Source organism: Tenebrio molitor, chromosome 3, assembly GCF_963966145.1.
Source record: "Tenebrio molitor chromosome 3, icTenMoli1.1, whole genome shotgun sequence".
Classification (NCBI taxonomy): domain Eukaryota; kingdom Metazoa; phylum Arthropoda; class Insecta; order Coleoptera; family Tenebrionidae; genus Tenebrio; species Tenebrio molitor.
In genome coordinates, this window is record NC_091048.1 from 24677062 (window position 1) to 24703659 (window position 26598).

General features: G+C 54.7%; 1 protein-coding gene across 1 annotated transcript; it reads right to left on the minus strand.

Annotated features, from left to right (window-relative positions):
* Positions 1 to 706: 706 nt before the first annotated feature.
* LOC138126599 (uncharacterized) lies at positions 707 to 24238 on the minus strand. Its single transcript, XM_069042394.1, has 24 exons — positions 24224 to 24238; positions 21623 to 21814; positions 21191 to 21376; positions 21035 to 21127; positions 20825 to 20959; positions 20141 to 20329; positions 19847 to 19993; positions 19340 to 19447; positions 19061 to 19195; positions 18599 to 18775; positions 18011 to 18145; positions 16289 to 16423; positions 15113 to 15247; positions 14861 to 15004; positions 13337 to 13441; positions 12383 to 12517; positions 11627 to 11761; positions 11207 to 11341; positions 10955 to 11098; positions 9557 to 9661; positions 8855 to 8989; positions 1955 to 2059; positions 1700 to 1858; positions 707 to 1093 (listed from the first exon to the last, which is right to left on the minus strand). The coding sequence occupies exons 1-24, from the start codon at positions 24236 to 24238 to the stop codon at positions 707 to 709; spliced, it is 3471 nt and encodes a 1156-aa protein (XP_068898495.1).
* Between the last annotated feature and the right edge of the window lie 2360 nt (positions 24239 to 26598).

Consider the following 26598-nt stretch of genomic DNA (forward strand, 5'->3'; position numbering starts at 1 on the left):
TATAATGATCCTGTAAATAAGTACGTCTGCCGAATTGCCGAGTACCGGTCCGCTAGAGGCGAGCGTTGCGGCGTTGCCTTGTTCTCAGCACGGCTAACTCTTACGACGGCTACGTTTCAGTAAACGATCAAAATTAAACTTTTTGTGTTCAAACATTATTTTTGCACTTGTTAGGGAATATTCCAATTTTCCTAATTCAAATTGGTATTCAAACACCTACGCTATGTAATGTTGTTATATGATCGAAAAATTATTTTCTGGAGTTTTTCATTTCAAACTAAATGATACTTGTAAAAGATGCTTTAATTTTTGACAAGTTTATTAGTTTTATTACACAAGGAACACATAAAAAATATCCATAATTTAAGTGATAGAAGCAGGTATGTAGTTCTTTATCACAGATTTTCTGTCAAAAACTCCATTATCATTCACGTTAGATCTAGTCCTGAGTACAGTAACAAACTACATATGCGTACTTACATAAACTTAACACATTTATATTTAGTTAATTCCAAAAAATTACGATCAACTTAACAATAGCACGGAAAGGACCGAGATAACTATAAGTTTAATGGAGATTCCAATAATAGTTTGACCCGAACCCGGCAATATTGGTTCTTGAGTAACATTGGGATTTATAGACGAAGTTACCCTCTTTGTAGAAGAAGATTCTGTAAATGAGCTGCTTTTCTTTGTAGATGAACTGCTATCTGTTGATCTGGATGTGGTGCTCGGTGGAGCGGTCGACTCGGTGGTACTCCTCGTGCTTGTTGACGATGGCGTGGTCGACTCGGTGGTGCTGCTCGTGCTTGTTGACGATGGCGTGGTCGACTCGGTGCTGCTGCTCGTGCTTGTTGAGGATGGCGTGGTCGATTCGGTGGTACTGCTCGTGCTTGTTGAGGATGGCGTGGTCGATTCGGTGGTACTGCTCGTGCTTGTTGAAGATGGCGTGGTCGACTCGGTGGTGCTGCTCGTGCTTGTTGAGGATGGCGTGGTCGACTCGGTGGTGTTGCTCGTTCTTGTTGACGAAGTCGTGGTCGACTCGGTGGTGCTGCTCGTGCTTGTTGACGATGGCGTGGTCGACTCGGTGGTGCTGCTCGTGCTTGTTGAGGATGGCGTGGTCGACTCGGTGGTGCTGCTCGTGCTTGTTGAGGATGGCGTGGTCGACTCGGTGGTGCTGCTCGTGCTTGTTGAGGACGGCGTGGTCGACTCGGTGGTACTGCTCGTGCTTGTTGAGGATGGCGTGGTCGACTCGGTGGTGCTGCTCGTGCTTGTTGACGATGGCGTGGTCGACTCGGTTGTGCTGCTCGTGCTTGTTGAGGATGGTGTGGTCGACTCGGTGGTACTGCTCGTGCTTGTTAACGATGGCGTGGTCGACTCGGTGGTGCTGCTCGTGCTTGTTGAGGATGGCGTGGTCGACTCGGTGGTGTTGCTCGTGCTTGTTGACGATGGCGTGGTCGACTCGGTGGTGCTGCTCGTGCTTGTTGAGGATGGCGTGGTCGACTCGGTGGTGCTGCTCGTGCTTGTTGAGGATGGCGTGGTCGACTCGGTGGTGCTGCTCGTGCTTGTTGAGGATGGCGTGGTCGACTCGGTGGTGCTGCTCGTGCTTGTTGAGGACGGCGTGGTCGACTCGGTGGTACTGCTCGTGCTTGTTGAGGATGGCGTGGTCGACTCGGTGGTGCTGCTCGTGCTTGTTGACGATGGCGTGGTCGACTCGGTGCTGCTGCTCGTGCTTGTTGAGGATGGCGTGGTCGATTCGGTGGTACTGCTCGTGCTTGTTGAGGATGGCGTGGTCGATTCGGTGGTACTGCTCGTGCTTGTTGAGGATGGCGTGGTCGACTCGGTGGTGTTGCTCGTGCTTGTTGACGAAGTCGTGGTCGACTCGGTGGTACTGCTCGTGCTTGTTAACGATGGCGTGGTCGACTCGGTGGTGCTGCTCGTGCTTGTTGAGGACGGCGTGGTCGACTCGGTGGTGCTGCTCGTGCTTGTTGAGGATGGCGTGGTCGATTCGGTGGTACTGCTCGTGCTTGTTGAGGATGGCGTGGTCGACTCGGTGGTACTGCTCGTGCTTGTTGAAGATGGCGTGGTCGACCCGGTGGTGCTGCTCGTGCTTGTTGAGGATGGCGTGGTCGACTCGGTGGTGTTGCTCGTGCTTGTTGACGAAGTCGTGGTCGACTCGGTGGTGCTGCTCGTGCTTGTTGACGATGGCGTGGTCGACTCGGTGGTGCTGCTCGTGCTTGTTGAGGATGGCGTGGTCGACTCGGTGGTGCTGCTCGTGCTTGTTGAGGATGGCGTGGTCGACTCGGTGGTGCTGCTCGTGCTTGTTGAGGACGGCGTGGTCGACTCGGTGGTACTGCTCGTGCTTGTTGAGGATGGCGTGGTCGACTCGGTGGTGCTGCTCGTGCTTGTTGACGATGGCGTGGTCGACTCGGTTGTGCTGCTCGTGCTTGTTGAGGATGGTGTGGTCGACTCGGTGGTACTGCTCGTGCTTGTTAACGATGGCGTGGTCGACTCGGTGGTGCTGCTCGTGCTTGTTGAGGATGGCGTGGTCGACTCGGTGGTGCTGCTCGTGCTTGTTGAGGATGGCGTGGTCGACTCGGTGGTGCTGCTCGTGCTTGTTGACGATGGCGTGGTCAACTCGGTTGTGCTGCTCGTGCTTGTTGAGGATGGTGTGGTCGACTCGGTGGTACTGCTCGTGCTTGTTAACGATGGCGTGGTCGACTCGGTGGTACTGCTCGTGCTTGTTGAGGATGGCGTGGTCGAGTCGGTGGTGCTGCTCGTGCTTGTTGACGATGGCGTGGTCGACTCGGTTGTGCTGCTCGTGCTTGTTGAGGATGGTGTGGTCGACTCGGTGGTACTGCTCGTGCTTGTTAACGATGGCGTGGTCGACTCGGTGGTGCTGCTCGTGCTTGTTGAGGATGGCGTGGTCGACTCGGTGGTGCTGCTCGTGCTTGTTGACGATGGCGTGGTCGACTCGGTGGTGCTGCTCGTGCTTGTTGAGGACGGCGTGGTCGACTCGGTGGTACTGCTCGTGCTTGTTGAGGATGGCGTGGTCGACTCGGTGGTGCTGCTCGTGCTTGTTGAGGACGGCGTAGTCGACTCGGTGGTACTGCTCGTGCTTGTTGACGATGGCGTGGTCGACTCGGTGGTACTGCTCGTGCTTGTTGAGGATGGCGTGGTCGACTCGGTGGTGCTGCTCGTGCTTGTTGAGGACGGAGTGGTCGACTCGGTGGTGCTGCTCGTGCTTGTTGAGGACGGCGTGGTCGACTCGGTGGTACTGCTCGTGCTTGTTGACGATGGCGTGGTCGACTCGGTTGTGCTGCTCGTGCTTGTTGAGGATGGTGTGGTCGACTCGGTGGTACTGCTCGTGCTTGTTGACGATGGCGTGGTCGACTCGGTGGTACTGCTCGTGCTTGTTGACGATGGCGTGGTCGACTCGGTTGTGCTGCTCGTGCTTGTTGAGGATGGCGTGGTCGACTCGGTGGTGCTGCTCGTGCTTGTTGAGGATGGCGTGGTCGACTCGGTGGTACTGCTCGTGCTTGTTGACGATGGCGTGGTCGACTCGGTTGTGCTGCTCGTGCTTGTTGAGGACGGAGTGGTCGACTCGGTGGTGCTGCTCGTGCTTGTTGAGGACGGCGTGGTCGACTCGGTGGTACTGCTCGTGCTTGTTGACGATGGCGTGGTCGACTCGGTTGTGCTGCTCGTGCTTGTTGAGGATGGTGTGGTCGACTCGGTGGTACTGCTCGTGCTTGTTGACGATGGCGTGGTCGACTCGGTGGTACTGCTAGTGCTTGTTGAGGATGGCGTGGTCGACTCCGTGGTGCTACTTGTGCTTGTTGAGGACGGCGTGGTCGACTCGGTGGTGCTGCTCGTGCTTGTTGAGGATGGCGTGGTCGATTCCGTGGTGCTGCTCGTGCTTGTTAAGGATGGCGTGGTCGACTCGGTGGTGCTGCTCGTGCTTGTTGACGATGGCGTGGTCGACTCGGTTGTGCTGCTCGTGCTTGTTGAGGATGGTGTGGTCGACTCGGTGGTACTGCTCGTGCTTGTTAACGATGGCGTGGTCGACTCGGTGGTGCTGCTCGTGCTTGTTGAGGATGGCGTGGTCGACTCGGTGGTGTTGCTCGTGCTTGTTGACGATGGCGTGGTCGACTCGGTGGTGCTGCTCGTGCTTGTTGAGGATGGCGTGGTCGACTCGGTGGTGCTGCTCGTGCTTGTTGACGATGGCGTGGTCGACTCGGTGGTGCTGCTCGTGCTTGTTGAGGATGGCGTGGTCGACTCGGTGGTGCTGCTCGTGCTTGTTGACGATGGCGTGGTCGACTCGGTGGTGCTGCTCGTGCTTGTTGAGGATGGCGTGGTCGACTCGGTGGTGCTGCTCGTGCTTGTTGAGGATGGCGTGGTCGACTCGGTGGTGCTGCTCGTGCTTGTTGAGGACGGCGTGGTCGACTCGGTGGTACTGCTCGTGCTTGTTGAGGATGGCGTGGTCGACTCGGTGGTGCTGCTCGTGCTTGTTGACGAAGTCGTGGTCGACTCGGTGGTGCTGCTCGTGCTTGTTGACGATGGCGTGGTCGACTCGGTGGTGCTGCTCGTGCTTGTTGAGGATGGCGTGGTCGACTCGGTGGTGCTGCTCGTGCTTGTTGAGGATGGCGTGGTCGACTCGGTGGTGCTGCTCGTGCTTGTTGAGGACGGCGTGGTCGACTCGGTGGTACTGCTCGTGCTTGTTGAGGATGGCGTGGTCGACTCGGTGGTGCTGCTCGTGCTTGTTGACGATGGCGTGGTCGACTCGGTTGTGCTGCTCGTGCTTGTTGAGGATGGTGTGGTCGACTCGGTGGTACTGCTCGTGCTTGTTAACGATGGCGTGGTCGACTCGGTGGTGCTGCTCGTGCTTGTTGAGGATGGCGTGGTCGACTCGGTGGTGTTGCTCGTGCTTGTTGACGATGGCGTGGTCGACTCGGTGGTGCTGCTCGTGCTTGTTGAGGATGGCGTGGTCGACTCGGTGGTGCTGCTCGTGCTTGTTGACGATGGCGTGGTCGACTCGGTGGTGCTGCTCGTGCTTGTTGAGGATGGCGTGGTCGACTCGGTGGTGCTGCTCGTGCTTGTTGACGATGGCGTGGTCGACTCGGTGGTGCTGCTCGTGCTTGTTGAGGATGGCGTGGTCGACTCGGTGGTGCTGCTCGTGCTTGTTGAGGATGGCGTGGTCGACTCGGTGGTGCTGCTCGTGCTTGTTGAGGACGGCGTGGTCGACTCGGTGGTACTGCTCGTGCTTGTTGAGGATGGCGTGGTCGACTCGGTGGTGCTGCTCGTGCTTGTTGACGATGGCGTGGTCGACTCGGTTGTGCTGCTCGTGCTTGTTGAGGATGGTGTGGTCGACTCGGTGGTACTGCTCGTGCTTGTTAACGATGGCGTGGTCGACTCGGTGGTGCTGCTCGTGCTTGTTGAGGACGGCGTGGTCGACTCGGTGGTGCTGCTCGTGCTTGTTGAGGATGGCGTGGTCGATTCGGTGGTACTGCTCGTGCTTGTTGAGGATGGCGTGGTCGACTCGGTGGTACTGCTCGTGCTTGTTGAAGATGGCGTGGTCGACCCGGTGGTGCTGCTCGTGCTTGTTGAGGATGGCGTGGTCGACTCGGTGGTGTTGCTCGTGCTTGTTGACGAAGTCGTGGTCGACTCGGTGGTGCTGCTCGTGCTTGTTGACGATGGCGTGGTCGACTCGGTGGTGCTGCTCGTGCTTGTTGAGGATGGCGTGGTCGACTCGGTGGTGCTGCTCGTGCTTGTTGAGGATGGCGTGGTCGACTCGGTGGTGCTGCTCGTGCTTGTTGAGGACGGCGTGGTCGACTCGGTGGTACTGCTCGTGCTTGTTGAGGATGGCGTGGTCGACTCGGTGGTGCTGCTCGTGCTTGTTGACGATGGCGTGGTCGACTCGGTTGTGCTGCTCGTGCTTGTTGAGGATGGTGTGGTCGACTCGGTGGTACTGCTCGTGCTTGTTAACGATGGCGTGGTCGACTCGGTGGTGCTGCTCGTGCTTGTTGAGGATGGCGTGGTCGACTCGGTGGTGCTGCTCGTGCTTGTTGAGGATGGCGTGGTCGACTCGGTGGTGCTGCTCGTGCTTGTTGACGATGGCGTGGTCAACTCGGTTGTGCTGCTCGTGCTTGTTGAGGATGGTGTGGTCGACTCGGTGGTACTGCTCGTGCTTGTTAACGATGGCGTGGTCGACTCGGTGGTACTGCTCGTGCTTGTTGAGGATGGCGTGGTCGAGTCGGTGGTGCTGCTCGTGCTTGTTGACGATGGCGTGGTCGACTCGGTTGTGCTGCTCGTGCTTGTTGAGGATGGTGTGGTCGACTCGGTGGTACTGCTCGTGCTTGTTAACGATGGCGTGGTCGACTCGGTGGTGCTGCTCGTGCTTGTTGAGGATGGCGTGGTCGACTCGGTGGTGCTGCTCGTGCTTGTTGACGATGGCGTGGTCGACTCGGTGGTGCTGCTCGTGCTTGTTGAGGACGGCGTGGTCGACTCGGTGGTACTGCTCGTGCTTGTTGAGGATGGCGTGGTCGACTCGGTGGTGCTGCTCGTGCTTGTTGAGGACGGCGTAGTCGACTCGGTGGTACTGCTCGTGCTTGTTGACGATGGCGTGGTCGACTCGGTGGTACTGCTCGTGCTTGTTGAGGATGGCGTGGTCGACTCGGTGGTGCTGCTCGTGCTTGTTGAGGACGGAGTGGTCGACTCGGTGGTGCTGCTCGTGCTTGTTGAGGACGGCGTGGTCGACTCGGTGGTACTGCTCGTGCTTGTTGACGATGGCGTGGTCGACTCGGTTGTGCTGCTCGTGCTTGTTGAGGATGGTGTGGTCGACTCGGTGGTACTGCTCGTGCTTGTTGACGATGGCGTGGTCGACTCGGTGGTACTGCTCGTGCTTGTTGACGATGGCGTGGTCGACTCGGTTGTGCTGCTCGTGCTTGTTGAGGATGGCGTGGTCGACTCGGTGGTGCTGCTCGTGCTTGTTGAGGATGGCGTGGTCGACTCGGTGGTACTGCTCGTGCTTGTTGACGATGGCGTGGTCGACTCGGTTGTGCTGCTCGTGCTTGTTGAGGACGGAGTGGTCGACTCGGTGGTGCTGCTCGTGCTTGTTGAGGACGGCGTGGTCGACTCGGTGGTACTGCTCGTGCTTGTTGACGATGGCGTGGTCGACTCGGTTGTGCTGCTCGTGCTTGTTGAGGATGGTGTGGTCGACTCGGTGGTACTGCTCGTGCTTGTTGACGATGGCGTGGTCGACTCGGTGGTACTGCTAGTGCTTGTTGAGGATGGCGTGGTCGACTCCGTGGTGCTACTTGTGCTTGTTGAGGACGGCGTGGTCGACTCGGTGGTGCTGCTCGTGCTTGTTGAGGATGGCGTGGTCGACTCGGTGGTGCTGCTCGTGCTTGTTGAGGATGGCGTGGTCGATTCGGTGCTGCTGCTCGTGCTTGTTGACGATGGCGTGGTCGACTCGGTGGTGCTGCTCGTGCTTGTTGAGGACGGCGTGGTCGACTCGGTGGTACTGCTCGTGCTTGTTGAGGATGGCGTGGTCGACTCGGTGGTGCTGCTCGTGCTTGTTGAGGATGGCGTGGTCGATTCCGTGGTGCTGCTCGTGCTTGTTGAGGATGGCGTGGTCGACTCGGTGGTGCTGCTCGTGCTTGTTGAAGATGGCGTGGTCGACTCGGTGGTGCTGCTCGTGCTTGTTGAGGATAGCGTGGTCGACTCGGTGGTGCTGCTAGTGCTTGTTGAGGATGGCGTGGTCGACTCCGTGGTGCTACTTGTGCTTGTTGAGGACGGCGTGGTCGACTCGGTGGTGCTGCTCGTGCTTGTTGAGGACGGCGTGGTCGATTCCGTGGTGCTGCTCGTGCTTGTTGACGATGGCGTGGTCGACTCGGTGGTACTACTCGTGCTTGTTGAGGATGGCGTGGTCGACTCGGTGGTGCTGCTCGTGCTTGTTGAGGATGGCGTGGTCGACTCGGTGGTGCTGCTCGTGCTTGTTGACGATAGCGTGGTCGACTCGGTGGTGCTGCTCGTGCTTGTTGACGATGGCGTGGTCGACTCGGTGGTACTGCTCGTGCTTGTTGACGATAGCGTGGTCGACTCGGTGGTGATGCTCGTGCTTGTTGACGATGGCGTGGTCGACTCCGTGGTACTGCTCGTGCTTGTTGACGATGGCGTGGTCGATTCGGTGCTGCTGCTCGTGCTTGTTGACGATGGCGTGGTCGACTCGGTGCTGCTGCTCGTGCTTGTTGACGATGGCGTGGTCGACTCGGTGGTGCTGCTCGTGCTTGTTGACGATGGCGTGGTCGACTCGGTGGTGCTGCTCGTGCTTGTTGAGGATAGCGTGGTCGACTCGGTGGTGCTGCTCGTGCTTGTTGAGGACGGCGTGGTCGATTCCGTGGTGCTACTTGTGCTTGTTGAGGACGGCGTGGTCGACTCGGTGGTGCTGCTCGTGCTTGTTGAGGATGGCGTGGTCGATTCGGTGCTGCTGCTCGTGCTTGTTGACGATGGCGTGGTCGACTCGGTGGTGCTGCTCGTGCTTGTTGAGGACGGCGTGGTCGACTCGGTGGTACTGCTCGTGCTTGTTGAGGATGGCGTGGTCGACTCGGTGGTGCTGCTCGTGCTTGTTGAGGACGGCGTGGTCGATTCCGTGGTGCTGCTCGTGCTTGTTGAGGACGGCGTCGTCGACTCGGTGGTGCTGCTCGTGCTTGTTGAGGACGGCGTGGTCGATTCCGTGGTGCTGCTCGTGCTTGTTGAGGATGGCGTGGTCGACTCGGTGGTGCTGCTCGTGCTTGTTGAGGATGGCGTGGTCGATTCCGTGGTGCTGCTCGTGCTTGTTGAGGATGGCGTGGTCGACTCGGTGGTGCTGCTCGTGCTTGTTGACGATGGCGTGGTCGACTCGGTGGTGCTGCTCGTGCTTGTTGACGATGGAGTGGTGGACTCGGTGGTGCTGCTCGTGCTTGTTGAGGATGGCGTGGTCGATTCGGTGGTGCTGCTCGTGCTTGTTGACGATGGCGTGGTCGACTCGGTGGTGCTGCTCGTGCTTGTTGAGGACGGCGTGGTCGATTCCGTGGTGCTGCTCGTGCTTATTGACGATGGCGTGGTCGACTCGGTGGTACTGCTCGTGCTTGTTGAGGATGGCGTGGTCGATTCGGTGGTGCTGCTCGTGCTTGTTGACGATGGCGTGGTCGACTCGGTGGTACTGCTCGTGCTTGTTGAGGATGGCGTGGTCGATTCGGTGGTGCTGCTCGTGCTTGTTGACGATGGCGTGGTCGACTCGGTGGTACTGCTCGTGCTTGTTGACGATGGCGTGGTCGACTCGGTGGTGCTGCTCGTGCTTGTTGAGGACGGCGTGGTCGATTCCGTGGTGCTGCTCGTGCTTGTTGAGGATGGCGTGGTCGACTCGGTGGTGCTGCTCGTGCTTGTTGAAGATGGCGTGGTCGACTCGGTGGTGCTGCTCGTGCTTGTTGAGGATGGCGTGGTCGACTCGGTGGTGCTGCTCGTGCTTGTTGAGGACGGCGTGGTCGATTCCGTGGTGCTACTTGTGCTTGTTGAGGACGGCGTGGTCGATTCCGTGGTGCTGCTCGTGCTTGTTGAGAACGGCGTCGTCGACTCGGTGGTGCTGCTCGTGCTTGTTGAGGACGGCGTGGTCGATTCCGTGGTGCTGCTCGTGCTTGTTGACGATGGCGTGGTCGACTCGGTGGTACTGCTCGTGCTTGTTGAGGATGGCGTGGTCGACTCGGTGGTGCTGCTCGTGCTTGTTGAGGACGGCGTGGTCGATTCCGTGGTGCTGCTCGTGCTTGTTGACGATGGCGTGGTCGACTCGGTGGTACTGCTCGTGCTTGTTGAGGATGGCGTGGTCGACTCGGTGGTGCTGCTCGTGCTTGTTGAGGACGGCGTGGTCGATTCCGTGGTGCTGCTCGTGCTTGTTGAGGATGGCGTGGTCGATTCGGTGGTGCTGCTCGTGCTTGTTGACGATGGCGTGGTCGACTCGGTGGTGCTGCTCGTGCTTGTTGAGGACGGCGTCGTCGACTCGGTGGTGCTGCTCGTGCTTGTTGAGGACGGCGTGGTCGATTCCGTGGTGCTGCTCGTGCTTGTTGACGATGGCGTGGTCGACTCGGTGGTACTGCTCGTGCTTGTTGAGGATGGCGTGGTCGACTCGGTGGTGCTGCTCGTGCTTGTTGACGATGGAGTGGTCGACTCGGTGGTGCTGCTCGTGCTTGTTGAGGATGGCGTGGTCGACTCGGTGGTGCTGCTCGTGCTTGTTGACGATGGAGTGGTCGACTCGGTGGTGCTGCTCGTGCTTGTTGAGGATGGCGTGGTCGATTCGGTGGTGCTGCTCGTGCTTGTTGACGATGGCGTGGTCGACTCGGTGGTACTGCTCGTGCTTGTTGAGGATGGCGTGGTCGACTCGGTGGTGTTGCTCGTGCTTGTTGAGGATGGCGTGGTCGACTCGGTGGTGCTGCTCGTGCTTGTTGAGGACGGCGTGGTCGATTCCGTGGTGCTGCTCGTGCTTGTTGACGATGGCGTGGTCGACTCGGTGGTACTGATCGTGCTTGTTGAGGATGGCGTGGTCGACTCGGTGGTACTGATCGTGCTTGTTGAGGATGGCGTGGTCGACTCGGTGGTGCTGCTCGTGCTTGTTGAGGACGGCGTGGTCGATTCCGTGGTGCTGCTCGTGCTTGTTGACGATGGCGTGGTCGACTCGGTGGTACTGATCGTGCTTGTTGAGGATGGCGTGGTCGACTCGGTGGTACTGATCGTGCTTGTTGAGGATGGCGTGGTCGACTCGGTGGTGCTGCTCGTGCTTGTTGAGGACGGCGTGGTCGATTCCGTGGTGCTGCTCGTGCTTGTTGACGATGGCGTGGTCGACTCGGTGGTACTGATCGTGCTTGTTGAGGATGGCGTGGTCGACTCGGTGGTACTGATCGTGCTTGTTGAGGATGGCGTGGTCGACTCGGTGGTGCTGCTCGTGCTTGTTGAGGACGGCGTGGTCGATTCCGTGGTGCTGCTCGTGCTTGTTGAGAACGGCGTCGTCGACTCGGTGGTGCTGCTCGTGCTTGTTGAGGATGGCGTGGTCGACTCGGTGGTGCTGCTCGTGCTTGTTGAGGACGGCGTGGTCGATTCCGTGGTGCTGCTCGTGCTTGTTGACGATGGCGTGGTCGACTCGGTGGTACTGATCGTGCTTGTTGAGGATGGCGTGGTCGACTCGGTGGTACTGATCGTGCTTGTTGAGGATGGCGTGGTCGACTCGGTGGTGCTGCTCGTGCTTGTTGAGGACGGCGTGGTCGATTCGGTGGTACTGATCGTGCTTGTTGAGGATGGCGTGGTCGATTCCGTGGTGCTGCTCGTGCTTGTTGACGATGGCGTGGTCGACTCGGTGGTACTGATCGTGCTTGTTGAGGATGGCGTGGTCGACTCGGTGGTACTGATCGTGCTTGTTGAGGATGGCGTGGTCGACTCGGTGGTGCTGCTCGTGCTTGTTGAGGACGGCGTGGTCGATTCCGTGGTGCTGCTCGTGCTTGTTGACGATGGCGTGGTCGACTCGGTGGTACTGATCGTGCTTGTTGAGGATGGCGTGGTCGACTCGGTGGTACTGATCGTGCTTGTTGAGGATGGCGTGGTCGACTCGGTGGTGCTGCTCGTGCTTGTTGAGGACGGCGTGGTCGATTCCGTGGTGCTGCTCGTGCTTGTTGAGAACGGCGTCGTCGACTCGGTGGTGCTGCTCGTGCTTGTTGAGGACGGCGTGGTCGATTCCGTGGTGCTGCTCGTGCTTGTTGACGATGGCGTGGTCGACTCGGTGGTACTGATCGTGCTTGTTGAGGATGGCGTGGTCGACTCGGTGGTACTGATCGTGCTTGTTGAGGATGGCGTGGTCGACTCGGTGGTGCTGCTCGTGCTTGTTGAGGACGGCGTGGTCGATTCCGTGGTGCTGCTCGTGCTTGTTGACGATGGCGTGGTCGACTCGGTGGTACTGATCGTGCTTGTTGAGGATGGCGTGGTCGACTCGGTGGTACTGATCGTGCTTGTTGAGGATGGCGTGGTCGACTCGGTGGTGCTGCTCGTGCTTGTTGAGGACGGCGTGGTCGATTCCGTGGTGCTGCTCGTGCTTGTTGACGATGGCGTGGTCGACTCGGTGGTACTGATCGTGCTTGTTGAGGATGGCGTGGTCGACTCGGTGGTACTGATCGTGCTTGTTGAGGATGGCGTGGTCGACTCGGTGGTGCTGCTCGTGCTTGTTGAGGACGGCGTGGTCGATTCCGTGGTGCTGCTCGTGCTTGTTGACGATGGCGTGGTCGACTCGGTGGTACTGATCGTGCTTGTTGAGGATGGCGTGGTCGACTCGGTGGTACTGATCGTGCTTGTTGAGGATGGCGTGGTCGACTCGGTGGTGCTGCTCGTGCTTGTTGAGGACGGCGTGGTCGATTCCGTGGTGCTGCTCGTGCTTGTTGAGAACGGCGTCGTCGACTCGGTGGTGCTGCTCGTGCTTGTTGAGGACGGCGTGGTCGATTCCGTGGTGCTGCTCGTGCTTGTTGACGATGGCGTGGTCGACTCGGTGGTACTGCTCGTGCTTGTTGAGGATGGCGTGGTCGACTCGGTGGTGCTGCTCGTGCTTGTTGAGGATGGCGTGGTCGACTCGGTGGTGCTGCTCGTGCTTGTTGACGATGGAGTGGTCGACTCGGTGGTGCTGCTCGTGCTTGTTGAGGATGGCGTGGTCGATTCGGTGGTGCTGCTCGTGCTTGTTGAGGATGGCGTGGTCGATTCGGTGGTGCTGCTCGTGCTTGTTGACGATGGCGTGGTCGACTCGGTGGTGCTGCTCGTGCTTGTTGAGGACGGCGTGGTCGATTCCGTGGTGCTGCTCGTGCTTATTGACGATGGCGTGGTCGACTCGGTGGTACTGCTCGTGCTTGTTGAGGATGGCGTGGTCGATTCGGTGGTGCTGCTCGTGCTTGTTGACGATGGCGTGGTCGACTCGGTGGTACTGCTCGTGCTTGTTGAGGATGGCGTGGTCGATTCGGTGGTGCTGCTCGTGCTTGTTGACGATGGCGTGGTCGACTCGGTGGTACTGCTCGTGCTTGTTGACGATGGCGTGGTCGACTCGGTGGTGCTGCTCGTGCTTGTTGAGGACGGCGTGGTCGATTCCGTGGTGCTGCTCGTGCTTGTTGAGGATGGCGTGGTCGACTCGGTGGTGCTGCTCGTGCTTGTTGAAGATGGCGTGGTCGACTCGGTGGTGCTGCTCGTGCTTGTTGAGGATGGCGTGGTCGACTCGGTGGTGCTGCTCGTGCTTGTTGAGGACGGCGTGGTCGATTCCGTGGTGCTACTTGTGCTTGTTGAGGACGGCGTGGTCGATTCCGTGGTGCTGCTCGTGCTTGTTGAGAACGGCGTCGTCGACTCGGTGGTGCTGCTCGTGCTTGTTGAGGACGGCGTGGTCGATTCCGTGGTGCTGCTCGTGCTTGTTGACGATGGCGTGGTCGACTCGGTGGTACTGCTCGTGCTTGTTGAGGATGGCGTGGTCGACTCGGTGGTGCTGCTCGTGCTTGTTGAGGACGGCGTGGTCGATTCCGTGGTGCTGCTCGTGCTTGTTGACGATGGCGTGGTCGACTCGGTGGTACTGCTCGTGCTTGTTGAGGATGGCGTGGTCGACTCGGTGGTGCTGCTCGTGCTTGTTGAGGACGGCGTGGTCGATTCCGTGGTGCTGCTCGTGCTTGTTGAGGATGGCGTGGTCGATTCGGTGGTGCTGCTCGTGCTTGTTGACGATGGCGTGGTCGACTCGGTGGTGCTGCTCGTGCTTGTTGAGGACGGCGTCGTCGACTCGGTGGTGCTGCTCGTGCTTGTTGAGGACGGCGTGGTCGATTCCGTGGTGCTGCTCGTGCTTGTTGACGATGGCGTGGTCGACTCGGTGGTACTGCTCGTGCTTGTTGAGGATGGCGTGGTCGACTCGGTGGTGCTGCTCGTGCTTGTTGAGGATGGCGTGGTCGATTCCGTGGTGCTGCTCGTGCTTGTTGAGGATGGCGTGGTCGACTCGGTGGTGCTGCTCGTGCTTGTTGAGGATGGCGTGGTCGACTCGGTGGTGCTGCTCGTGCTTGTTGACGATGGAGTGGTCGACTCGGTGGTGCTGCTCGTGCTTGTTGAGGATGGCGTGGTCGATTCGGTGGTGCTGCTCGTGCTTGTTGACGATGGCGTGGTCGACTCGGTGGTACTGCTCGTGCTTGTTGAGGACGGCGTGGTCGATTCCGTGGTGCTGCTCGTGCTTGTTGACGATGGCGTGGTCGACTCGGTGGTACTGCTCGTGCTTGTTGAGGATGGCGTGGTCGACTCGGTGGTGTTGCTCGTGCTTGTTGAGGATGGCGTGGTCGACTCGGTGGTGCTGCTCGTGCTTGTTGAGGACGGCGTGGTCGATTCCGTGGTGCTGCTCGTGCTTGTTGACGATGGCGTGGTCGACTCGGTGGTACTGATCGTGCTTGTTGAGGATGGCGTGGTCGACTCGGTGGTACTGATCGTGCTTGTTGAGGATGGCGTGGTCGACTCGGTGGTGCTGCTCGTGCTTGTTGAGGACGGCGTGGTCGATTCCGTGGTGCTGCTCGTGCTTGTTGACGATGGCGTGGTCGACTCGGTGGTACTGATCGTGCTTGTTGAGGATGGCGTGGTCGACTCGGTGGTACTGATCGTGCTTGTTGAGGATGGCGTGGTCGACTCGGTGGTGCTGCTCGTGCTTGTTGAGGACGGCGTGGTCGATTCCGTGGTGCTGCTCGTGCTTGTTGACGATGGCGTGGTCGACTCGGTGGTACTGATCGTGCTTGTTGAGGATGGCGTGGTCGACTCGGTGGTACTGATCGTGCTTGTTGAGGATGGCGTGGTCGACTCGGTGGTGCTGCTCGTGCTTGTTGAGGACGGCGTGGTCGATTCCGTGGTGCTGCTCGTGCTTGTTGAGAACGGCGTCGTCGACTCGGTGGTGCTGCTCGTGCTTGTTGAGGATGGCGTGGTCGACTCGGTGGTGCTGCTCGTGCTTGTTGAGGACGGCGTGGTCGATTCCGTGGTGCTGCTCGTGCTTGTTGACGATGGCGTGGTCGACTCGGTGGTACTGATCGTGCTTGTTGAGGATGGCGTGGTCGACTCGGTGGTACTGATCGTGCTTGTTGAGGATGGCGTGGTCGACTCGGTGGTGCTGCTCGTGCTTGTTGAGGACGGCGTGGTCGATTCGGTGGTACTGATCGTGCTTGTTGAGGATGGCGTGGTCGATTCCGTGGTGCTGCTCGTGCTTGTTGACGATGGCGTGGTCGACTCGGTGGTACTGATCGTGCTTGTTGAGGATGGCGTGGTCGACTCGGTGGTACTGATCGTGCTTGTTGAGGATGGCGTGGTCGACTCGGTGGTGCTGCTCGTGCTTGTTGAGGACGGCGTGGTCGATTCCGTGGTGCTGCTCGTGCTTGTTGACGATGGCGTGGTCGACTCGGTGGTACTGATCGTGCTTGTTGAGGATGGCGTGGTCGACTCGGTGGTACTGATCGTGCTTGTTGAGGATGGCGTGGTCGACTCGGTGGTGCTGCTCGTGCTTGTTGAGGACGGCGTGGTCGACTCGGTGGTGCTGCTCGTGCTTGTTGAGGACGGCGTGGTCGATTCCGTGGTGCTGCTCGTGCTTGTTGACGATGGCGTGGTCGACTCGGTGGTACTGATCGTGCTTGTTGAGGATGGCGTGGTCGACTCGGTGGTACTGATCGTGCTTGTTGAGGATGGCGTGGTCGACTCGGTGGTGCTGCTCGTGCTTGTTGAGGACGGCGTGGTCGACTCGGTGGTGCTGCTCGTGCTTGTTGAGGACGGCGTGGTCGATTCCGTGGTGCTGCTCGTGCTTGTTGACGATGGCGTGGTCGACTCGGTGGTACTGATCGTGCTTGTTGAGGATGGCGTGGTCGACTCGGTGGTACTGATCGTGCTTGTTGAGGATGGCGTGGTCGACTCGGTGGTGCTGCTCGTGCTTGTTGAGGACGGCGTGGTCGATTCCGTGGTGCTGCTCGTGCTTGTTGACGATGGCGTGGTCGACTCGGTGGTACTGATCGTGCTTGTTGAGGATGGCGTGGTCGACTCGGTGGTACTGATCGTGCTTGTTGAGGATGGCGTGGTCGACTCGGTGGTGCTGCTCGTGCTTGTTGAGGACGGCGTGGTCGATTCCGTGGTGCTGCTCGTGCTTGTTGACGATGGCGTGGTCGACTCGGTGGTACTGATCGTGCTTGTTGAGGATGGCGTGGTCGACTCGGTGGTACTGATCGTGCTTGTTGAGGATGGCGTGGTCGACTCGGTGGTGCTGCTCGTGCTTGTTGAGGACGGCGTGGTCGATTCCGTGGTGCTGCTCGTGCTTGTTGAGAACGGCGTCGTCGACTCGGTGGTGCTGCTCGTGCTTGTTGAGGACGGCGTGGTCGATTCCGTGGTGCTGCTCGTGCTTGTTGACGATGGCGTGGTCGACTCGGTGGTACTGCTCGTGCTTGTTGAGGATGGCGTGGTCGACTCGGTGGTGCTGCTCGTGCTTGTTGAGGATGGCGTGGTCGACTCGGTGGTGCTGCTCGTGCTTGTTGACGATGGAGTGGTCGACTCGGTGGTGCTGCTCGTGCTTGTTGAGGATGGCGTGGTCGATTCGGTGGTGCTGCTCGTGCTTGTTGACGATGGCGTGGTCGACTCGGTGGTACTGCTCGTGCTTGTTGAGGATGGCGTGGTCGACTCGGTGGTGCTGCTCGTGCTTGTTGAGGATGGCGTGGTCGACTCGGTGGTGCTGCTCGTGCTTGTTGACGATGGAGTGGTCGACTCGGTGGTGCTGCTCGTGCTTGTTGAGGATGGCGTGGTCGATTCGGTGGTGCTGCTCGTGCTTGTTGACGATGGCGTGGTCGACTCGGTGGTACTGATCGTGCTTGTTGAGGATGGCGTGGTCGACTCGGTGGTGCTGCTCGTGCTTGTTGAGGACGGCGTCGTCGACTCGGTGGTACTGCTCGTGCTTGTTGACGATGGCGTGGTCGACTCGGTGGTGCTGCTCGTGCTTGTAGAGGATGGCGTGGTCGATTCGGTGGTGCTGCTCGTGCTTGTTGACGATGGCGTGGTCGACTCGGTGGTACTGCTCGTGCTTGTTGACGATGGCGTGGTCGACTCGGTGGTGCTGCTCGTGCTTGTTGAAGATGGCGTGGTCGACTCCGTGGTGCTACTTGTGCTTGTTGAGGACGGCGTGGTCGACTCGGTGGTGCTGCTCGTGCTTGTTGAGGACGGCGTGGTCGACTCGGTGGTGCTGCTCGTGCTTGTTGAGGACGGCGTGGTCGATTCCGTGGTGCTGCTCGTGCTTGTTGAGGATGGCGTGGTCGATTCGGTGGTGCTGCTCGTGCTTGTTGACGATGGCGTGGTCGACTCGGTGGTGCTGCTCGTGCTTGTTGACGATGGCGTGGTCGACTCGGTGGTGCTGCTCGTGCTTGTTGAGGACGGCGTGGTCGATTCCGTGGTGCTGCTCGTGCTTGTTGAGGATGGCGTTGTCGACTCGGTGGTGCTGCTCGTGCTTGTTGAAGATGGCGTGGTCGACTCGGTGGTGCTGCTCGTGCTTGTTGAGGATGGCGTGGTCGACTCGGTGGTGCTGCTCGTGCTTGTTGAGGACGGCGTGGTCGATTCCGTGGTGCTACTTGTGCTTGTTGAGGACGGCGTGGTCGACTCGGTGGTGCTGCTCGTGCTTGTTGAGGATGGCGTGGTCGATTCCGTGGTGCTGCTCGTGCTTGTTGAGGATGGCGTGGTCGACTCGGTGGTGCTGCTTGTGCTTGTTGACGATGGCGTGGTCGACTCGGTGGTACTGCTCGTGCTTGTTGAGGATGGCGTGGTCGACTCGGTGGTGCTGCTCGTGCTTGTTGACGATGGAGTGGTCGACTCGGTGGTGCTGCTCGTGCTTGTTGAGGATGGCGTGGTCGATTCGGTGGTGCTGCTCGTACTTGTTGACGATGGCGTGGTCGACTCGGTGGTACTGCTCGTGCTTGTTGAGGATGGCGTGGTCGACTCGGTGGTGCTGCTCGTGCTTGTTGAGGACGGCGTGGTCGATTCCGTGGTGCTGCTCGTGCTTGTTGAGAACGGCGTCGTCGACTCGGTGGTGCTGCTCGTGCTTGTTGAGGACGGCGTGGTCGATTCCGTGGTGCTGCTCGTGCTTGTTGACGATGGCGTGGTCGACTCGGTGGTACTGCTCGTGCTTGTTGAGGATGGCGTGGTCGACTCGGTGGTGCTGCTCGTGCTTGTTGAGGACGGCGTGGTCGATTCCGTGGTGCTGCTCGTGCTTGTTGACGATGGCGTGGTCGACTCGGTGGTACTGCTCGTGCTTGTTGAGGATGGCGTGGTCGACTCGGTGGTGCTGCTCGTGCTTGTTGAGGACGGCGTGGTCGATTCCGTGGTGCTGCTCGTGCTTGTTGAGGATGGCGTGGTCGATTCGGTGGTGCTGCTCGTGCTTGTTGACGATGGCGTGGTCGACTCGGTGGTGCTGCTCGTGCTTGTTGAGGACGGCGTCGTCGACTCGGTGGTGCTGCTCGTGCTTGTTGAGGACGGCGTGGTCGATTCCGTGGTGCTGCTCGTGCTTGTTGACGATGGCGTGGTCGACTCGGTGGTACTGCTCGTGCTTGTTGAGGATGGCGTGGTCGACTCGGTGGTGCTGCTCGTGCTTGTTGAGGACGGCGTGGTCGATTCCGTGGTGCTGCTTGTGCTTGTTGACGATGGCGTGGTCGACTCGGTGGTACTGCTCGTGCTTGTTGAGGATGGCGTGGTCGACTCGGTGGTGCTGCTCGTGCTTGTTGAGGATGGCGTGGTCAATTCCGTGGTGCTGCTCGTGCTTGTTGAGGATGGCGTGGTCGACTCGGTGGTGCTGCTCGTGCTTGTTGACGATGGCGTGGTCGACTCGGTGGTGCTGCTCGTGCTTGTTGACGATGGAGTGGTCGACTCGGTGGTGCTGCTCGTGCTTGTTGAGGATGGCGTGGTCGATTCGGTGGTGCTGCTCGTGCTTGTTGACGATGGCGTGGTCGACTCGGTGGTACTGCTCGTGCTTGTTGAGGATGGCGTGGTCGACTCGGTGGTGCTGCTCGTGCTTGTTGAGGACGGCGTGGTCGATTCCGTGGTGCTGCTCGTGCTTGTTGAGAACGGCGTCGTCGACTCGGTGGTGCTGCTCGTGCTTGTTGAGGACGGCGTGGTCGATTCCGTGGTGCTGCTCGTGCTTGTTGGCGATGGCGTGGTCGACTCGGTGGTACTGCTCGTGCTTGTTGAGGATGGCGTGGTCGACTCGGTGGTGCTGCTCGTGCTTGTTGAGGATGGCGTGGTCGATTCGGTGGTGCTGCTCGTGCTTGTTGACGATGGCGTGGTCGACTCGGTGGTACTGCTCGTGCTTATTGAGGATGGCGTGGTCGACTCGGTGGTGCTGCTCGTGCTTGTTGAGGACGGCGTGGTCGATTCCGTGGTGCTGCTCGTGCTTGTTGAGGATGGCGTGGTCGATTCGGTGGTGCTGCTCGTGCTTGTTGACGATGGCGTGGTCGACTCGGTGGTACTGCTCGTGCTTGTTGAAGATGGCGTGGTCGACTCGGTGGTGCTGCTAGTGCTTGTTGAGGATGGCGTGGTCGACTCGGTGGTACTGCTCGTGCTTGTTGACGATGGCGTGGTCGACTCGGTGGTGCTGCTCGTGCTTGTAGAGGATGGCGTGGTCGATTCGGTGGTGCTGCTCGTGCTTGTTGACGATGGCGTGGTCGACTCGGTTGTACTGCTCGTGCTTGTTGACGATGGCGTGGTCGACTCGGTGGTGCTGCTCGTGCTTGTTGAAGATGGCGTGGTCGACTCCGTGGTGCTACTTGTGCTTGTTGAGGACGGCGTGGTCGATTCGGTGCTGCTGCTCGTGCTTGTTGAGGATGGCGTGGTCGATTCGGTGGTGCTGCTCGTGATTGTTGAGGACAGCGTGGTCGATTCCGTGGTGCTGCTCGTGCTTGTTGACGATGGCGTGGTCGACTCGGTGGTACTGCTCGTGCTTGTTGACGATGGCGTGGTCGACTCGGTGGTGCTGCTCGTGCTTGTTGAGGATGGCGTGGTCGATTCGGTGGTGCTGCTCGTGATTGTTGAGGACGGCGTGGTCGACTCCGTGGTGCTACTTGTGCTTGTTGAGGACGGCGTGGTCGACTCGGTGGTGCTGCTCGTGCTTGTTGAGGACGGCGTGGTCGATTCGGTGCTGCTGCTCGTGCTTGTTGAGGATGGCGTGGTCGATTCGGTGGTGCTGCTCGTGATTGTTGAGGACAGCGTGGTCGATTCCGTGGTGCTGCTCGTGCTTGTTGACGATGGCGTGGTCGACTCGGTGGTACTGCTCGTGCTTGTTGACGATGGCGTGGTCGACTCGGTGGTGCTGCTCGTGCTTGTTGACGATGGCGTGGTCGACTCGGTGGTACTGCTCGTGCTTGTAGAGGATGGCGTGGTCGATTCGGTGGTGCTGCTCGTGCTTGTTGACGATGGCGTGGTCGACTCGGTGGTGCTGCTCGTGCTTGTTGACGATGGAGTGGTCGACTCGGTGGTGCTGCTCGTGCTTGTTGAGGATGGCGTGGTCGATTCGGTGGTGCTGCTCGTGCTTGTTGACGATGGCGTGGTCGACTCGGTGGTACTGCTCGTGCTTGTTGAGGATGGCGTGGTCGACTCGGTGGTGCTGCTCGTGCTTGTTGAGGACGGCGTGGTCGATTCCGTGGTGCTGCTCGTGCTTGTTGAGGACGGCGTGGTCGATTCCGTGGTGCTGCTCGTGCTTGTTGACGATGGCGTGGTCGACTCGGTGGTACTGCTCGTGCTTGTTGACGATGGCGTGGTCGACTCGGTGGTGCTGCTCGTGCTTGTTGACGATGGCGTGGTCGACTCGGTGGTGCTGCTCGTGCTTGTAGAGGATGACGTGGTCGATTCGGTGGTGCTGCTCGTGCTTGTTGACGATGGCGTGGTCGACTCGGTGGTACTGCTCGTGCTTGTTGACGATGGCGTGGTCGACTCGGTGGTGCTGCTCGTGCTTGTTGAGGATGGCGTGGTCGACTCGGTGGTGCTGCTCGTGCTTGTTGAAGATGGCGTGGTCGACTCGGTGGTGCTGCTCGTGCTTGTTGAGGACGGCGTGGTCGATTCCGTGGTGCTACTTGTGCTTGTTGAGGATGGCGTGGTCGACTCCGTGGTGCTACTTGTGCTTGTTGAGGACGGCGTGGTCGACTCGGTGGTGCTGCTCGTGCTTGTTGAGGATGGCGTGGTCGATTCGGTGCTGCTGCTCGTGCTTGTTGAGGATGGCGTGGTCGATTCGGTGCTGCTGCCCCTGCTTGTTGAGGATGGCGTGGTCGACTCGGTGGTGCTGCTCGTGCTTGTTGAGGATGGCGTGGTCGATTCGGTGCTGCTGCTCGTGCTTGTTGAGGATGGCGTGGTCGATTCGGTGGTGCTGCTCGTGCTTGTTGAGGATGGCGTGGTCGATTCGGTGCTGCTGCTCGTGCTTGTTGAGGATGGCGTGGTCGATTCGGTGCTGCTGCCCCTGCTTGTTGAGGATGGCGTGGTCGACTCGGTGGTGCTGCTCGTGCTTGTTGAGGATGGCGTGGTCGACTCGGTGGTGCTGCTCGTGCTTGTTGAGGATGGCGTGGTCGACTCGGTTGTGCTGCTCGTGCTTGTTGAGGATGGCGTGGTCGACTCGGTGGTGCTGCTCGTGCTTGTTAAAGATAGCGTGCTCGGCTCGGTGGTGCTGCTTGTGCTTGTTACCGACGGCGTATTCGATTCGGCTGTATCCGTTGTTGGCTTGATAGACGTTGTATCGACGGCATTGGGCAATAAAGTAATAACTCTGGCCAATTTCGTTGTTGAATCTGTTGTGAATTTGGCAGGTAACGCAGTTGTTTTTGATATATCACTTTTTTTTTCTCCCGTGGCTTCCTCATTTTCTAAATTTTGGTTATTTCCAATTTTAAGGTAATTTATTATCCATTTGTGATTATTACTTCGTGTTTTGACATTGACCTTAAACAAATATAGAGGAAGTATAAAAAATAAGTTTTGTAAGGGTATTAGTTGAAAATATTTTTTTCCAACGTCAAGTCTGAAAATGACATTTCCATCACTCAATTTAGAGATGAAAGTAGGCGTTTGCATCACATGTGAGGAAAGTAAATCACTTCCCTCACTAGTGGGGAAAGTAAAAAAAAAAATTGATCCCCATTTAGGTATGTACATACTTTCTTTAAAATAACGTTCAAATATACATATATATACATTTGTCAGAATTCTTTATTAACAATTAGCACTTACAAAGATACTTAACTTTTTTATCAGTATTATAGAAATTAAATGTACAATTTTTTACACGAATTAAAACTCCAAATGTTCCTGATTTTTTTTTCTAAATAACGTGTCGGTACAGAGCTTGACGTTGACGCCAAACTAGCGCTTCTTACTACTTGTCTCCATCTCAGTAACGCATTGTATTCCTTTCCGTAGCGTGCTCGAGATTTTATAGGTAATAATTCCAAAGATACCTACTTCGCTGCTTCTGTAATTTCTGTATTTGGTAAATTTACAACACTATCTTCTACTTCCATCACTATTTGTTTAGTAAATTCTGAGTAATTTTCAAGTTTTGGTAAAAACACGACTTGACATTCATTAATTAAATTTTATTGTTTACTGTGAGCATCGAAACGTGATTTTCAAATTTTACTTCTATGTTGATTTGTATAAAATAATAAATTGATAATACCTATGCAAGATAAAGCGAAAGATCTTGACGTTGGAAAAAATAGTATGTTATATACGTGAGGAAAGGTCCATTGCTAAACTTGAATGATTAGATCAACTCGCTATCGCTCGTGATCCAATTGTCATTCTCGTTTAGCAATGCATCCCTTTCCTCACTTATATAACAATATACTATTTTATTATACCTAAATCATAATCCCTGTTTTTGACACTAAAATGCGTGCGAAAAGGGTCCTTTAAAACACTAAAGCTTTAAGGTTGCTTAGGTAATAACAAATTCACCTACGTTTTGAACAATGCTGCAAGACATTTATACACAATTTATGATAGCAACGAAACAACAACAATTGGCCATTTCTATACCAACGACTAATGACACAGATTACTTCGGAAAAGGTATGTCAATTTACTTTTTTTGTTATAATTTTCAGATTGTAGTGCAGGTATAATGAAAAATAGCGTATGATACACGTTAATAAGGGCCTTTAAAGCACTTGCGTCGTTAAAAGCTCTCCGCTACGCGTCGTGCTCTTAAACTCGTCGCGCGTGCTTTAAAAAAGCAGTAACATTTTTGCCCTGAAATTATGCCCTTATTAATGTATTCTAGTGCATTTTGTAGCGTTGGGTTAATTTAATAAAATTTAAAATCTCCCAATCTCTCACTGGACGAAGTTTATATTGGGATATAATGGTCCAGTCTGTGTGGGAAAAAAATGTTCGTTGCCTTATAAAATATGGGGTAGTAATGATTTTGAAATACGTTGTTTGAGTAGTGATCCTGATGAAAAATACAAGTTTTTGACCTTGAGGGCGGTGAGTGCGAGTCACCATTATGAATGAATGTTTCAAAAAACACATTTTCACAGAACAGAGAAAAATGTTCAAATAATAGTATATTATACACCAAGGTGAAGAAGTTCATGATTATAGCCAGAGCGTCAAGATTAGAGCCCGAGGCGTCCCGAGGGTTCTAAGGCGCGAAGGCTATAAGGGACTTCTTCACCGTGGTTTATATACTATTTTTCCACTACTAGATACGTTAAAACCCTTTCGGATAATAATTATTAATAAAATTATTTTGTCCGATGCGACGATCCGAGTTCTCATTTTTCAACGGTTGCTATGAAAATCGTCTACGTTAACCAATGAAATCAACGAAAATCTTTCATTGCTAGGTGACGGCTATTCATTATTCACCTAGGTTAAAAATGAAAATTATTATTAACCTTGGGAGAGAAATTCTACTTCTGGGGTCGGTTCGAGAGTCAATAATGACGCCTTCTGAGACTAGTAGTGAAAAAAAATGTTTTTCAAACGTCCGTAAAATATTACATTGCACTGCTGCATTGATAAAGCTAAAGTGTGACTTCATTGTCATGGCATCTAACGAGCTGACCAGCGTTCGTGAAGTTATTATCTCCGCTGAGGGCGTCCGTGAAGTTATTATCTCCGCTGGTCAGCGGCTATAAAGTAAACTAGCTAAATCATTTGAGATTCCTACCTGGTTTCTTAACATGTCTTAAATAATTTGTTATGAAGGTTTAAAGAAAAAATAGTATATGTTATTCGGAGCAAAAATGGTTTGTTGTGCTTTGGCTGGTTTGTCTAAACAAATGTTGTTCGTCCGAATTTTATTAATGTGATACAATTAGACAATTACCACAAAAAGTATCACTTTTCCAATTAAACTTTCGTATAAGCTAGGACGAATAATATGTATTGATAAATTTAATTATTAGTAATTTATTACACAAAATATTTGATTTGATCATTTGCAAAATTGATTAAAAATATAGTTTGACGTTTCTTGGAGTAAAAATTTCGTTAAATTGCATCTTTCATCTCAGTTTTATTTGAACATTTTTCTCATATAATGAACGGTTATCGAGTTATTCTGTGAAAACCTGTTTTTTGCACCTTTCATTCAAGATGGCGGCTCTCGTTCACCGCCCACAAGGTCGAAAACTTGTATTTTTCATCAGAGTCACTACTCAAACAATATACCGGGCGTAGAACTGGTTTACGAGACATAGGATTTTACATGTAAAAATAAAGAGTTTCAATTATTGGCTCCCCTAATAATTTTACGGCAAAATAGTTAAAATGAAAGTTGGAGAGAATTAAAATTAATGTCTAATTTCAGTCTTACTTTTTTTTCTAACATCTTGTGGTACTAAAAGAAAGGCAAGAAAGAAGTTGACACAAAAACAGTAAAAAGTACTACTAAGCATGAAATTGTATTTCTTTCTTTAAATGTTATTATGGAGGATCTTTTTTAAGCAACTTCCAAGCAACATTTGCTTCAGGTTTCCCAGACCGATCAATTCCTGCCACAGAAACAATTGGAAGAATTGTAGAGAATTTTGAGCATTTAATGGAAGATACCTTTTCATTTATCCTGTAGTCCTGTACGACTTCATTTGAAGGGCAAATTAAAAGACAATTAAATAATAGAGAAACCATCCGACAAATACATAGTATTTTAAAAGTCAAATTTCACGGCTAGTGCTACTTTTTAGTATTTTTTTGTTAACTCAGTTCTTGCTTTTCTTTCAGTACCACAAGATGTTAGAAAAAAACAAAGAGTGGAATTAGACAGTATTTTTAATTCTCTCTAACTTTCATTTTAACTATTTTGGCATAAAATTATTAGGGGAGCCAATAATTGAAACTCTTTATTTTTACATGTAAAATCCTATGTCTCGTAAACCAATTCTACACCCGGTATATATTTCAAAATCACTACTACGCCACCTTTTCAAAGGCAAAATCCCCTACTGACTGGACAATAAGGTTAGTAAGAGTATTATTCTAACAGAATCGAAGAAGAGTTTGAAAAATCGAGACGAAGACGAAGAGATTTTTCAGATTCTGTTATGGCACTTAATAACCGTAACGTTTTTCGTACATTAAAATTCGAAGGATCGCTTTTTAAGATTATTGCGTTTAAAATTTTCTTTGTTATGAAAGCATTACTTGGATAGTGACGTCTGTTGTACAGATATCCAGTATTGAATTAAAAGATATGTCAGTGTTGTTGCTGGAAAGTGTGCTATGATGAGACTTGTAGTAACTTCAGAGATGAATTTCAGACCATTAGCGTAGTCGATAAAACCAAGTGTTCACTAATTTGCTATATTGATCGTTTTTAACAAAGAGCAAAAAATTAATCCCTAAGATTTTCATTAGTTTGACGTTTGCTAGTTACTCCCACGTTTTAAAATAAACGTATCTTACCTTCAAATATGTCTTGTTGCTTTTTGTACCAGGCAAAGTGATCTTAAAAGTTTTCCAGGTACCGTAAGTAGGTTTGATGTTATAAGTTTTAAATGAACCATATTTATTTTCCAATATTATTTCCATCCTCAGTCTTGAATCATCATTACCTGTTGACAGGTACTGCATTTCCAAAAATGATCCTTGATCGACGTCAATAAATTCGGTTTCGAAACACCCGAAACCGTTTGACGTGACAAGGCCATAATTTCCAGAATCAGGTTGAGGAACGTCTAATTCTGATATCTTCGCAATGCCGTAGGACACTGTATAATTTTTTTTGGCACACTCTGTTGACAATGATCCCAAAGTTTGGTCTTCAAAATTCACATTAAACTTGAGAGCATTGCTGTGCCAGGTAATCCACAGTAACACAAGAAATATAAGTTTAAGTGTCATTGCTTTTGATTTTTAAACAATTTTTCATCACAATTCCGTATGTCACCACAGTCACAGTTACAGCTTTGCGAATGATCAAAGACTGTGTTCAAAATTAATTTCAAATAATTATATAAATTCGTGGCACTTTCGATAAACAAATCTGAATGATTTATCTTTTGAGTTTTTTATCTCAGATCCTTATTAATTGTTTTGTCCTAC